Below are 15,192 nucleotides of genomic sequence, written 5' to 3'. Positions count from 1 at the left end.
CTGGAAAATATATTAGTTGTATGAGTGGTAAATACTTTTATTATGGTTATTTAGTAAATTTTTCTATTGAGAACAAGCCCAACTACACTGTATCCAAAATAAGAAATGTGCCTGTACTTCAAAGATAACAGTCCAAATTCCTTATTGGTAAATCGGTACAGCTCTATTGACATCAGTGGAGGTACACCATTTTATGCCAGCCAAGCGTCGGGCTCAGAGTGTTTTGTTTAAAGGTGAATATTGCATTTGGGAAATATATACAGGTTTTTGCATTGTAACCATTTCAGAATGAAAGTGAAAATTCAGTCAACTTCAGTATTTCAATAAATGTCAAAAAACAAAACAAAAATACCCCAGCAGATTCTGCACGGCTAACAAGCAATGGAGTAACTTCAAATTAGCAACATTCCTGGGTTTTATGAATGGATAGAGAAGGCGTGCTGGAACTTCGCATACACACTGTATACAAAATTACTTTACAACCAGGCCAACTTCGTAATTTTCCTCATAACCAAAATAGGAGTTTTGGACAGTGAAAAAGAGTGAAAACCACTTTTTTCATTAAATACTGTATATACATACCCACACATGCTTATACATTGCATTTGGAAAATATTTTTTCCCCAATTACATATATATATATTTTTCCCCCAATACAGTATATAATGTGGGTGTGTGTATTTAATGAAAAAAGTGGTTTTCACTGTTTTTCATTGTCCAAAACTCCTAATTTGATTACGAAGAAAATTACAAATCTGGCTCAGTTGTAAAGTAATTTTGTTTCAGCCATCACAACATTATATTTTGCCAGTTTCACTTTAAGTGAATTTTTTTGCCCAGCTTTAGTTTGAATTTCCAAAGTGGCAATTGGTGGCAGTGATAGCAGCACTGGCATGTGCATAATGAATGAGCCCCTTCACACAGCTGCTTGGTGTCCTACAATTAACTACAGATAACTTGTCTCTTTACAGCCCAGAAAGACACCAGGGCCTGATCCAGTGCTCACTGTAATCAATAAAAAGTCTCCTGTTGACTTCAGTGGACATTGAGTCAGGCTTCAGTGTTCAGATTTCTAGCACATTATTTGAAGATTGGCTTGAACCTATGCCCCCAGATCCCAAAGTCCCCAAAACTTGGAAGTTTAGATCCTAATTTGAATTTAGCAATCTTTTGTTAGTATTACTACAAGAAGTCTATTAATAATTTGAATTCTCACTTCCGTCAAATAGATCTTAGCACTTTTGTCTAGAAAGCAATATCAGTCTAATGACACTGCCCCTTTTGTCATATTTCACGTTGACTGTCGAGATCAGCTGAAGCATTCACGTTAACAGCCCCCCGCTTTAAATATCAGGGGCTGGAGACAGGGTGATTTCTTTTAAAAGCCATCAACTCTCAACTCACTCCCCACCCTCCGGGCATTCTACCATGGCAGTATATCTACTAAAGCCTTTTCTTAGGAGGTGGCTTGGCATGGGGATTGAGTTTCACTGTAGTAGGAGTTGGTGGACTTTGTCAGTAGATGTAAAGTCAGTCTGGTTGTATTAATTTATTGTATTAATAATGCATTCAATGTGTACATGTGCCTAGAGATTACAATGAGTATATTTTACAAATCAAATCAATAAGATGGAAGAGTTATCTTTGCTCCACCAAAAAAGGAGAGTTATACAATATAAGAGTGAGAAATAGAAAGATAAAAGTCCAGTAATGTAAACATGACTGATAGCTTCCTTGCTAATGACAGCTGGCCTTCTATTTTTGAGATTTTTAATGCAACTCCTTGTGAATTGTGACTTTTTTTCCATGTATGTGACTATTTCCATGTAGCCCTTTTACAGGGTCAAATTGAGTCTCTCTCTAGACCAGGGGTTCTCAAACTGGGGGTCGGGACCCCTCTGGGGGTCGTGAGGTTATTACATGGGGGGTCGCGAGCTGTCAACCTCCACCCCAAATCCCGCTTTGCCTCCAGCATTTATAATGGTGTTAAATATATAAAAAAGTGTTTCTAATTTATAAGGGGGGTCGCACTCAGAGGCTTGCTATGTGAAAGGGATCACCAGTAAAAAAAGTTTGAGAGCCAGTGCTCTAGACAACCATGCATGTGGCTACTTGCTGACTCTTGCTGCATATTATCCAAAGATACTGTGGTGGTCAGCGGCGCAGTAGACAACTGACACTTTGAAGAAATATCCTATATAACTTACCTGAATCAGCTCATATCTAAGTGTTGTTCCTCATTTCACAGAAACAAGCAAATGATCTTGTTGGTACCCTGATGAAATGTACACCTCACTATATCCGCTGCATCAAGCCCAATGAAACAAAGAAGCCTCGAGATTGGGAGGAGAGCAGGTATGAGTTAGCCAAGTATGGGATGGGCAGAGCCAAAGTAATAGTCCAAACAAGGCTTCCTTTGAGCGGCATTTGTAATCACCCTGCATGCCAGCAAACAGAACTGGGTACTCTAGACACAGGACTCAAGAGAATCCTTCAGACGTGGCATATAACCACTTACTCTCTGGCCTCTCCTAAACTCTGAGGAAAAACAGTGGTTTCATTTGATTTAGCATTAGTAATTAATGTGGTTAATCTTAGTCTTTCCCTAGCCAATTATGGGTAATCACAATTTACAGGATGTATTTGAGTAACTCCCTTAGTAATTAAGGGCTAAATTTTCAGAACAGTACAATAGGATTTACACAACCAAATCCTGTTACACACAAACGGGATGTAGCTTGTAACTTTTGTTTGCTGCTTTGAAAAACAGCTTTTACTAGGTAGTTAAAAACCTAGCAGTCTGAGCAGGAGTCACTCTGGGCATGTCTACACTGCGATAAAAGGCCTGTGGCATGGCCACAGCTGGCCTGGGTCAGTGGGCTCAGGCCACAGGGCTATAAAATTGTAGTGTAGATATTTGGGCTCAGGCTGGAGCTCAGGCTCTGAGACCCCGTTTTCCAAAGATATGTGTTGTTTTGCCATTGCTGAGGTAATTGGCAATGAAGTACAGGTAAATAGAATACAACACATTGTGTGATACCAACCCCAGAAGTAAATTGACATCATCTAGCCTTATAACTCTGAGCAGTTTTTCCCAGTTTTTAAAAGGAATGATCTCTCATTCATTAAACTGGATTTTATTTTTATATTCTATCTGTAGTGGTAAAGCCTCAAACACGCAGAAATTCTTCATAGTTGTTAGTGATGTCCCCAAGAAAGGGCAGATCTGCTCATATGCATATCCCTAAGTAAAACTGTAGTCTGCAGTTTTTCTGTAGTGAAGATTCATGGGACTGACCAAAGGGATTTTTTAGTTTTGCTGTTTTCCTTACATAGTCTTGTGATCTTACTGCTGTGGGAAAGTTCAATGACACTGGAAATGCAACATCTAAATGGGTTGAAAGAGCCACAGTGATATTTTGGTGAACAATATTGGTTTGACCTTTGAAAGGAATATCTTCCTGGGGTCATTTAGTCTCATGCACCACACTGATGCACACATATTTGAAAAATTGTTGTGGCTGCATATCTGATCTGCTTACAATTAGCATGTTAATGGACTTCAAAAATATTGTTGTCTTGCTAAAGAAAAAACTGTATCCAGGGAAGTCTGTGTTACTCTGTGCTACACAAACCCATGTCGCTCCAGGTTTGTACTTCAGTCAAATAGTTTCAGAAACTGTAGCACTCTGCTTAAAATAGAGATTGTATCAAATCTAAGCTTTAGCAGGATTAGTTGCTTATTCCAAAATTTGTGGTGTTTCTTGAAAATGTGTTTTTGTTTCGATTCTGGTACAACTGCTTGGCCTGAAATTTTTCTGTATTAGCAGAATTCCTAGACCTTAGCCCTGCTTGAGGTTGATGCCTGAAGAGAGATTTTAGGAGTGTCTTTTTCCCAGGAAAAAAAAAAAGGACAAAAAAGAAATGTTTAAGAAATGTTGTGTTGCTGGACACTGGTACTGGCAGAGTAGTAAGAAAAAGGGAGTTGTATTGTTGTTCCACTGCATTATTCCAGATGTGAACAGGAGGGAAAGCTATAAACAGGAAAATATATTTTTGAACATCATCTCTCTACTGTTACTGCACCAGAAGCCTTGGAATGGGTACAAAACCTACTTTGGTTCCTTGAACACTAAGATTAAAATATGCAGCACTTTTTACTGTGAGTTTGAAGTCCAAAAAGCAACTTACATTGCTTAAGGAAACCATTTTTATAAACGTTTATTACAAATAAAAAATAACTAGAGGGTTTTGTCATTGACAACATGGGATTTTAAAAATGAGAAATTATCCCCCTTTATAGTGTGAGTCATGGAAAAGGAATGTCTTGATTTAATAAAATCAATGGGCAAAACATCCTGTACTTTAGAGGCTTGGAATTAAGCTAAACTTAGAAAATAACTCCAATGAAGCAACAATTGAGAGCAGTACTTAATTTGTGCAGGGCACCTCTAGACTTGGCAGTTCATAGCCCGGCACCTTTGGGCTTGTTTCATCAGTTATGAATGTAAAAAAATTGCTTGAGCCCCAGCACCTCTTTCACTACAAATTAAGCACTGATTGAGAGGTACCAGAATTTGAAATAGGTCTTTGTAAAGAATGGAAAGATGGTAAGCAAAAGATTTTAAAAAATTATATACATAATTTAAAGAAGCATTTTTTTTAATGCGGTGATTTGTTAAATTCACTTTAAAACTTTTGCAGTCCTGTTGTTTCTTATTGCAAGCTATTGAGATTTGGACCTTAAAAAAATAATCAGTCATTTTAATACACACCCCCTTCAGCTCTCCAATGTGAATTATAAACATTCAGTAAATTAAGGAAATGCAGAGCAGTAAAGCGGGACTCATACAACAGCAACAAAAGTTCACTGAAAGATAATCCCTTATTCTGAGTTAATGTCTAAGCTTGAAAAAGTGGTCTAGCAGTATATACTTTTGTTTTTAAATTTAGAAAAATGTAAAGTATGCTCCCAAGCTCCAGAAAGGGAGAATGAAGTCCCAAAGAGAAGCCCCTTTTTTTACGTTCTTTTTTCCCCTTTGAGATTTAAGATGAAATCCTCAGCTCCTACAGAGAACTGAAGTAAAAGGGATTTTCAAAGAGGAACTGTAGAGCTGTCAGAAGAACGGAGTCTTCCCCTTGAGCCCATAGACAAGATACAGAGCACCTCCACAGCCTGCCTACAGCTGTTAGTTCAGCCTCTGGGACTGGTGCCAGCCTACAGGGCTTGTGGCCATTAGAAATATGCAGCGTTCGGATTGCTGAGCATGCTCCAGCCACTCTTCCAGCCTGCCACAAATCTTCTCTCTGTAATATGGCGGCGATAGGAGCCATGGTACCCAGGACACACAGCTCAGCCTCTGCTTTCCAGCCCCTAGTACTCCAGAAGTGTGCTACTTTGGACCTTTGACCATCGAACTTGGCCCTTCTTGCATAGTATTGAGTCTGAATAGCCAAATATAAGATATTATGTTTAATTTTGAGCTATGTAAAGTGCAGGTGAAAATTAAAAATTTACAATAAAAGAAAACAGGTTAGTCTCCCATTTTGCCTTCCAATGTCATCTCAGTATTTGGGGCATTTGTGTTGATCAGCATTTACTTGGCTTTTTTTATGGCCAAGTATTGGAGCCAAGAACTGTGGACTAATCAAGTCCTGAATTATTCATTAGAACTTTAAACAGAAGGGAAAAAAGAATATCGAAGTAAAATTGGAAAGTTAAAGTTCTGGTTAAGGGACCTCTAAACAAATGAGAACAGGCTTAATTAAGTGCTCATCTTTCCCTAACTAGGAAAAACTGTAATGAGATAAACTTACAAGGCAAAGGAACAGAACAGCTACAATAACTCCATCCCAGTCTTGCTGGGATCCACATTTCATCCCACCATGTAGTGATGTACAGTTTGACTATTATTCCCTCTATACTTTATGTGAGTGAGCACACACACACACACACATATGCATGTGGTTCAGAACTAGAGACTTTAAACAGAATATAGAATTGGAAGGATACATACGTTCATAAACAGGCTGAAAAGAAAGGGATTATAAATCTCACTGTGTTTTTCCCCACAGGGTAAAGCATCAAGTGGAATACCTAGGGCTGAAAGAAAATATTCGAGTAAGGAGAGCAGGCTATGCGTACAGACGGGTCTTCAAAAAGTTTTTGCAGAGGTACAGTATTACAGGCATTGCAGTATTGCTGTACAGTGGTTTGCTACATGGGTGGGGAAAAGAGGAGAAAAGAAAAGCCACAAGCCCTGAAAAAGTTTCTAGTTTCTCCATTAGCTTTAACTGTGCAATATACCGTTTATATAGAGATTTAAAGGAACAAAGGCTTTTAAAGCCAACTTTTTGCCACTGAGAATTATCATGTTCTTCTCTCAACTTACCTAAAGTATCAATTCCTACTGCACTGCTATGGATCCCTCAGAGGTAAGAGTAAAAGTCTATGGGAATAGAGAACTAGCAAAGTGTTCAGCAGAATATGCTCCAGTCTATGAAACCCACACTCCTTTGAATGTCTTATTGTGGGGCTAGCACTGTATTTGTACATTAACATCTATCTCTTTGCTGGCTGAGACTCTCTTAAATTAAAATAATTTCAACTAGCCTTTGGTGGAATAATTGACACACAGCTACCCAGGATCAAATTGAGCCATCCTATGATAGATCAGCAAGCTGGTACCTTTTTTTTTTTTTAACTTCCATCTTGTATTTGAGTATCCAAGCTTTAATTCTAAAATAATAGTTATTGTTGCAAAGGCTGAGATAAGCAGATCACCCAACATTTCCCTCAGTGTCCCTCACAGAGAAAGGAACAGATAGTGGATAGATCTAAAATAATGAGCATGGGCATCTTATTTTCATCCATCATCATGAAAGCCTCAGCCTAGAAGGACCGTTCAGTCTCAGTACCATACTCTGGTGCAAAACCAGATTTGCTGGGATCAAGAACATCCAAGGAATGATGCAGCAAGATACAAAATGTTGCTTTCTTTTCGGAAGCAACATTCTTAGTGACAGTGCCCCTGGCATGAAGCAGAGTCCTGCCCAGAAACTTCATGATTTTTAGCAGGTGTGTCCTCTTTTTTGAAAACAGTGGGCAAAAATTAATTGGTGATGTAGCTCCAGAGAAGTCATTAGAGTATTTCCAGGGATTAATTTAGCCCCTTTTCTGGGATAATTCATCGTGGAACAATCCTTCACATGATTTAATCTGCTCCCAGTCTTCCAGTAAAATATAAATGTACTTCATATTGTGTTAGCCCACTTCAGAATGTTATGCTGAAGAAATACAACTTGGAGAATGAAGCACTTTCTGCTTGCTAGATAGAATAAGCAACCAATAATGCATGTTAAATCTAGTGTCGGCTAGATGATAGCTGAACATTGACCACGTATTGGGCTCATGCAGATTCAAAAATCTCTCTGAATGAGAGATCTGCACAGTGAAAGCCACACGGCACTTAGGGAAGAAGGTGAACAGATTTCTACTCTTACAGGCAGAGATCCACAGGCAGTCTTAGTCCATGAAACTCCCCTGCAGTAGAATTTAGCTCTTTGCTTTAGTGCAGTTTGGTAAAGTTTAACTTCTTGTTATGAGTAAAAATCTTCCTGCACCCTTTCCATTCACAGTTACCTAACATCCAGAACAAGCTCTGTTCTGACACCATGAGTCAGTGTGAGTAAAAGTGGGCTGAGGCATGGGATGGACAGGAAATGCATGTTTGTGCAGTTGTTTTCATTGGGAGCTCCTTGGCAGCTCTGTGTAAGTGGAGATTTCTGGGCTGAATGGACTTTTATGTCTGAAATTTTCATTTGCATGCAAAAAGCCAAAGTCACTGAAAAGGCCTGTGTGTTTTAAAGCATAACCAATCCAAGAGCTAAACTCCATACTCCCATATTTAGACATATGACCTAACTGCTTATTGTGCATTTATAATGGATTTTTTTTTTTTTGGCAGTCATGATTTGGCATTTTTTCAAAGGCATTTTAAACACAGGCTCAGCACTTGTGCCTGAATCACTCTTCCACCTCATATTGCATTAGCTCGAAAAGCCCAGATAGAGGGACATTAATACTACTAATTGAAATGGACAGCATTATAAAATACACAGAGATGTGTTTGAGGAGAGTGCTATGCCACATGGTGATGCACAATATAATACCACCACATATCATTACATATTATAGAATAATGTGGCTGTCCTGAAACTTAGACACTTCACAGCATTCAGTGTGTGAAGTGATCATGATGGCTATAACTGGGAGCAAAAAAAAGAGTTTCAAAGTTTTTTTTAATATAGCTTTGAAGATTACTATTTATATTAAAAGTATTTTATTCTCCGATTTCCACCCCTACTACTCCCCCCAAAAAATGGCTAGAATTTGTGATATGAAACATGTGTAAGACAAATTCAGAGGGAATATGCAAGATAATATAACTTAGTTTTTCTTACACTGACTTAGACTCCCCTATATTAAGATTCCTTACACCTTCTTAAACCCACAGTACTGATGAAATTACATGCTGAACAGCTAGAAGAAACTGGAAATTAAGCAGGGTAGGAACCTCTTTAACTTACAGCTTTTCTTGCTCCTCCATATAAATTATACTAATGTTAGACTCCCTGCTGCATCAGGATGGGTGTACCTAGGTCTAAGAGTTTTAGAGGGACCTAGTATTGTCCAAGTTACACCATCTTGCATATTACTTCAGCATTTGACCCTTAAACATTTATAAATAGAGCTGGTCAAGTTAGTCATTACAGATGTAGTTCCTTTTGTTGTTCACAAATTCTCCCAGTTTTCTTCTAGTATGTTTGCTGTTCATGAATTTTTTCTGAAGTTTGGACAAGTACTTTGCATACTTTGGGTTGTTCACAGTCTGTTGCCTGTCACTGTTATTTGTGTTGTGTCGTTTGTCATCTACGTCGCATGGCATCTGATCCCTGTCTGGGAAATGTTTTATACAGAAGAACAATGAAAAATGAGCTTTTCTAATAAATAACCATTTGTGCAGTTTCAGGGTCTGGAAACATTGTCACTAACACCCAGAAGCTGCCTCAAGGAACTCAGGAATCATAGTGAACCAAACTCAACACTTTATCACTGATTTTTCCCCCCCCTCACTATTCAAATAGTTCCACTAATAAACGTGGATTTACACTGTACCCCAGCATGCCTGGCAGGCCTCAGGAAAACAAAGTTGTGATAAGGTGCCCAAAATGGAGATGAATATAAGATTGATTTTGGGGGGCAATTTTTGCAGCTCTAGCTTCCAGTCTAGTTCACAAAGCAGCCCAAAAGTGCTTCAAAAGTTACTTATCCACAGGCATGCTGAGACATATAAAGCCTAGCCCATCGGTGGGCAGTAACACAGGAAAGCATTATGACTCCGACCCCGTCAGTTCCAAACCCCAAGTTCCTATCTAGTTAACCCTTAGAAAACTGGGCAGTTCCCACATTGTTATAACCTGGGAATTAGCTAATTTCCAAGGTTTAAGGAGGATGCTATGGGTCTTCATGCCATGGGGAAGAGAGGCCAGCAGTGAATCCCACCCTGTCCTGCCTCTTTCCTTCCATAAACCACCACTTCTCCTGTGGCTGGTTCTCTCAGGCAGGAGCTGCCTGTCCCTGTTACTGGGATCCGTGTTCTCCCTCACTCTACAAAACAGCAGGGTGGTACTGAGATACTCATCCAAGGAACATCATTCCCCACCTGCCATATGCCTGGTCTGTTCCCTATTACAGCACTTCCCTCCCACCTCATATTCTTGTTGTGGCCAGTTACAAAGCACCCCAATCCTGAGCAGGTGGCCATCATCACAGTCCCTCCCCACCTTCCTGAAGGGCTCTCTGCTGGAGAGCGGGCCAGCTGCTGACAATAACTGGGCTGGGAGAGTGAGGCTGGCTACTAGCTTAGAAATTAGAGGTTCTTCACAAATAGCCATAACAAGGATTAGAAGAGGGGGACAGAGAAGGGTTGGAATGGGAAACAGGCCATGTGTTTGGGAAGGAATCAGTGAGGTGCCAAGAATGAGTTACTGATTACCTCAGTATAAATACTGCTGATGAACCTATTTGTCCTGAGATTGTCAAGGGTTAAGGAAGCAAAGCTTGATGTATGTGTTTTAGTCACCTACTATTGGTTTAGGGAGACTGGAAAAGTTGAGACCAAAGACATTCAGACTGGACAGTACCACCTTCGTTAAAGTGAAAACCTATAAATTTGTGTGTCCTTCCACAATCCCTTTCATAAGCACTGTGACAACACAGAACAGAGGGGCCAACCCTAGGGGCAGTACTGGTTGCAAGCCAGTGGCATTCTTCTCCTGCTGTGTGTGGGATGCCAAGTCTTAATATTTTTCTTCTCTCTTACTGCTGTCTCAGATATGCCATTCTGACCAAAGCAACCTGGCCTTCCTGGAAAGGAGATGAGAAAAAGGGGGTTCTCCACCTGCTCCACTCAGTCAATATGGACCCTGATCAATACCAGCTTGGGAAAACTAAGATCTTCATCAAAGCTCCAGAATCTGTGAGTATGACTGATCCGGAGTCTTTGCGCATGGCACAATTTGGTTGGTATAGGTACAGTTCTGCTTTCTCCAGCTGTGCAAGAGGCCTGTGCAGGCAGGACCTGAGAGGGCTGGAATAATATCATTCTAGCGAGCTTGATAGGTCACACAGGTCTGCTCTGACGTAGGGTGACCAGATGTCCTGATTTTATAGGGACAGTCCTGATTTTTGGGTCTTTTTCTTATATAGGCTCCTATTACCCCCCACCCTCTGTCCCAATTTTTCACACTTGCTGTCTGGTCACCCTAGCTGTGAGGATGGAGGCAAGATTTACAGGTGCATTTATAGTGGGTGCAATATGTAATAAGGCTGCTGCATGACAGTGAGCATGTGAGCATGAGAAAGTCTTCCTAAGGAAGGCAAGGTAGGATGCAAGGATACTTTGGAAAGGGGGTTCCGTTACATAGCACACAAGGGTTTCATGGGACATGGCTTACACTTAGTTGGTTGTATGAGAAATTGTAATATGCAGGGGAGTAATGCTATGAAAGCATATGTGTAACCATTAGAACAAGAAATAAAACAAGTATTATTTGATCAATCACAAACTTAACTAATGAGGAGTAGAATCAGCACAGAGAAAATGCCCAAAATATTGTGGAGAAGAAATTGTTTTGTATTTACTAGACCAGCATCAAATGTTCTGGCATTACTAAGATTTGAGAGATACCATGTGAGCATTAGGGAGCTGGACTATTTATCCCAATACTTGCTGAATTCTTGTTGAAAAAAAATCAAGTTCAACAACTTCTGCTGAAAATTTTTTTCTTCTTTTTTACATTTGTTATTCAAAAAAGATCCTTCTTAGTGGGAAAACATATCCCATTCAGCATCATGTAGTCCTCTTCAGTCTTGAGACAATCAGACTTTTGGAACAGAGTCACATTAATTAGGGATGGAAAAAGACCTATTGGCTCACTTAGAGCCTGATCCAACACCCACTGAAGTCAAGTGAAGCTTTAGATGACTCATGTAGGCTTATATTTTGTTTCTCTCAAAATAAAAGGAGGCATGTGATTGTTATGGGGGGGGGGACATTTGATTTGCTATGAAAGGAACTGACCATGTAATGAATACATTCATTTTTTATTAAAGAATGTCTCTTGTATTTTTGTTTCACAACTTATCTTACAGTGCCCAGCACTTTTTTTTATCTAAATGTTTTTATTAGATGAGGGAGAGTGTGACTTTGATGGCCTTAAATTACAGCTGTTGGGCTGCTTTGCTTTGCTATACTGCAATTAGTATGACTGCAAAAAAAAAAAAAAAAGTGGTATGTGCTGACAGGATGCAACATCAGTAATGTTGCTATAACCTAAAGTGCACCGATTAAGGGTGTGACCATGCCCCCATTGAAGTTGATTGAAGTTTTGCTATTGACATAAGCAGAAGTCCTAGAGCCTGTGTGCCAAAATCCTATCTAGTACTTGCATCATTGTGAAGGGACTTTTATAAGCTTTCTGTAGATGGAGAGTTGCCAGCTAACTGTGAAGTAAGGTTTTATGAATGGCAGACAGGAGGCTATTTCCATTACACACCTGAATAAATAACTGTCTTCACGTATAAGGGAAAGTGAGACCCAGAGAAAATGGCTTGTATTAGATTGTGGTTTTCTTTGTTTAATATCAATATGTACGACACCCCATTTTTATAGCATTTCTAAATCTTTGGAAGATTTCAGGGGCCAAACTGAGCAAAGGGTTTCTTAAAGTCTGAGTCTGCTGCTTGATCTCATGGTTTTTACTGTTTTTCTGTTATTGGGTGCTTGAAACAAACTGCTCATGGCAGTTTAACAAACAACAGCAAGAGACAGTAAGCACCAATCTGGACAATATTTTTGTGATTTAATTATGCTATAGTTAGCTGAGTAGTCGTGCTGATGATAAAACCAGCACTAACAAAGGAGAATTTTTCTCCTATAAAAAAGGCAGCCTTCTAACAACAAAATTTACAGTGCCATAAATGAATGCAGTGAAATATGTTATATTCCATGGCAATTAAGAAAATTACTCTACTGAACAATTTTGTAAATCTGGCTGGATTAAAATAAATACTCTTTCAGCCTCTTATGACCATTATCCAGAATCTCATTAACTGATTAAAAAAAAATAATTTCTGAGCCTATGATGGGTGTTTCCTCTGAGTGCCACTAAGAAAAAGGAACCATCCCAAGGATTTTGGTTTATGTCCGTTTCACTCAGATGCTTTTATTTATTCTTCTGGGTCCTGAATTAGCCAATCTAGAATATGCCATAAGAATCCAATTTTGTGGGTGACTGGTGCATGGTTATTTCCGGGTTTTGCACTTGCATAAGGGATAGGATAACCAGATATCAAGTGTGAAAAATCAGGATTGGTTGAGGCAGGAGATAAAAGGGTCCTATATAAGACAAAGTCCCTAATATCAGGATAGTCCCAATAATATTGGGACATCTGATCACCCTAAGAAGGGGACATACATTTCTGACAGGATAGCGCCCAAGGTACCAACTACTACATCTTCTGTAATTATTTTTTGTAATGTCACCTCTTGTGTTGTTACGTTATACCATGAATGGTTCACGACATCGCACTGACATTTAAGACTGTAATTTAGCAGGCTACATTAGGTTACCCACACATCATACATGGAGAGAGAAAAAAAGGAGAGAAACTATAATTCCTCACAGTATGTATCAAAATGTAAATGTCACTGTCAGCTTTTATATCCTATTCTATTTATAGCTATATACATAGAGTTGAGGAGGTATTTTTTATGTTTATGGGCATGATCCAATACAGAATAATCAATCGCAGGGGCTGTCTGTTCTTTATTAAAACTATCAGGTTAATGCATTTTAGTGTGAGTTCAGTGTTTTTTAATTTCACACACACAGCTTTGAGGCACTAAATAGTTAAGACGCACAGAAGTAAAACTCATTTCTAAAAGGAGTGTGGCAGTATTTACGTATTTTTTTGTATTGAAGCGCCACATTAACTTACCTCATTTCTACATATAAATTGAAAAATTTTCTTTTCTGCCCACATCATTTCAGTACCCACAAAACAAACATTGACTGCACTCGCTAAAAAGGATTTAGTGTTTGTGTTTTTAAAGCACAGCACTCCCTGTGTTACATGTCAGAAATTTGGGGGAAGAGATAGTGTTTTAATATTTTAAATGCGCTTCTTTAACATTTCACTAACATTAATTGTCATCTCCACAGGAACCTCTTGACATTATCCTGGTGTGTCCATAATGGTCCCAAATGCAAAATCTCTGTCAGGCTTGAGTATAATCCATAATACATGATCTCACAATTGCATTTTATCTTGACAAGTGGGCCATTGTCCAAATCTCTGCTTGGAGTCAAACCCAAGACTTGCTCTGTGTCAGCAGCAATGGTAGTATGTCAAATATTAATTCTGACAATGAAAATATTAAACATGCACTGCTAACATCAGTCCCTTCAGTTTTTTAAATCAGATATGAAACTTGTTAGACTGGCCACACCCAATTTTAACCATAAGATGAGCTGCAAAGCTTATGTTACAAATAAATGTGAAGAGCAGAAGCGGCCATTATGATCATCTAAATGTGACCTCCTGCATAACACAGGCTGTAGAATTTCATCCAGTAATTCCTGCATCAAGCGGTGTTTGGACTAGAGCATATCTTTGAGGAATAGCTCAGGATTGTGTGTTTTCTTTGCAACACTGATATCACAAGGACCTACCCTGTTTTTTCAGCTATTATGCTTTAGAGGGAAAGAAAACTGAAAACCATGCTTCAGTATGAAACTTTTGAGCTACTGTTTTTACACACAGCCCTTCAAGTGATTACATTTATGCATTTGGCAACTTTTGTGTAGTCAGTTTTACTGTTTTCTTGATGCTGAGTTCCACTTCCCGACCATGGCAACGTCACTCCCATGCACTATTCAACACCCAGAATGCCCCTGCAGTTCTGAGGAGTTTAGAGACTGGGTGGACTTATCTCAGTGCTGCTGCTGAAGAAGAAGCTGGCAGACAGGCAGCCATGTGTACAGAGAAGTGGCAGTGATGCTTTTAGACCTGCCGATTGTCTCTTGCACAAAAGCCCCTTATAACAGAGGCAAGTGAGCTGAAAACCCCTCCTAAATTATAATTCATCTTCCCAATTATTTGACTGGTATCATTTTAAAACTTGCTCCATTCTCAGTGGATTTTCCTTTAAGACCAACTTCCCATCCTAGGTTTTGTGTAAAAGCTTTATGTTTACCATATGATTTCACTTTGGTAGCTCTAGTTACTTTGCTGAACATGCAGAAAAGCTCTATTTGCTTTAAAACCCACATTGGATTACATTGGATAGGCATGACATTATTTTTCTTTTGGTAGCGTCCATGGTTTCAAACCCCATGACTTTGAAAGACTTACACGCAAGCCAGCTAATCTTTTAAACTAATATATTTTATGGAATTAAAACAGCCAACAGCACACTGGGAATTGGCAGCTTTTTGCCCCCCTTTGGTTATATTTTAAGCATTTTTTATGAAATTTCCTAATTCATGCTGGGAAACAAAGAGGAAATTTAGAGTCTCTGGTTTTCTCTCTCAGAAAACAACAGTGTCATGAGAAATTCCAGCAGT

The 15,192-nt window shown here is 39.1% G+C and overlaps 1 protein-coding gene across 3 annotated transcripts in view; it reads left to right on the top strand.

The window, feature by feature from the left end:
- Positions 1-15,192, top strand: part of MYO1E (myosin IE) — a 150,441-nt gene that overhangs the window by 102,308 nt on the left and 32,941 nt on the right. For all 3 annotated transcript variants that reach the window (XM_042853860.2, XM_005284961.5, XM_042853859.2), the window contains 3 exons: positions 2,249-2,355; positions 6,076-6,174; positions 10,397-10,541. In XM_042853860.2, coding sequence (XP_042709794.2) covers positions 2,249-2,355; positions 6,076-6,174; positions 10,397-10,541 — 351 coding nt within the window. The remainder of the gene's footprint in view (positions 1-2,248; positions 2,356-6,075; positions 6,175-10,396; positions 10,542-15,192) is intronic.

Source organism: Chrysemys picta, chromosome 10, assembly GCF_011386835.1.
Source record: "Chrysemys picta bellii isolate R12L10 chromosome 10, ASM1138683v2, whole genome shotgun sequence".
In the NCBI taxonomy this organism is placed as follows: domain Eukaryota; kingdom Metazoa; phylum Chordata; order Testudines; family Emydidae; genus Chrysemys; species Chrysemys picta.
The sequence above is the reverse complement of the archived record's forward strand: the minus strand, read 5'-3'. Positions and strand labels throughout refer to the sequence as shown.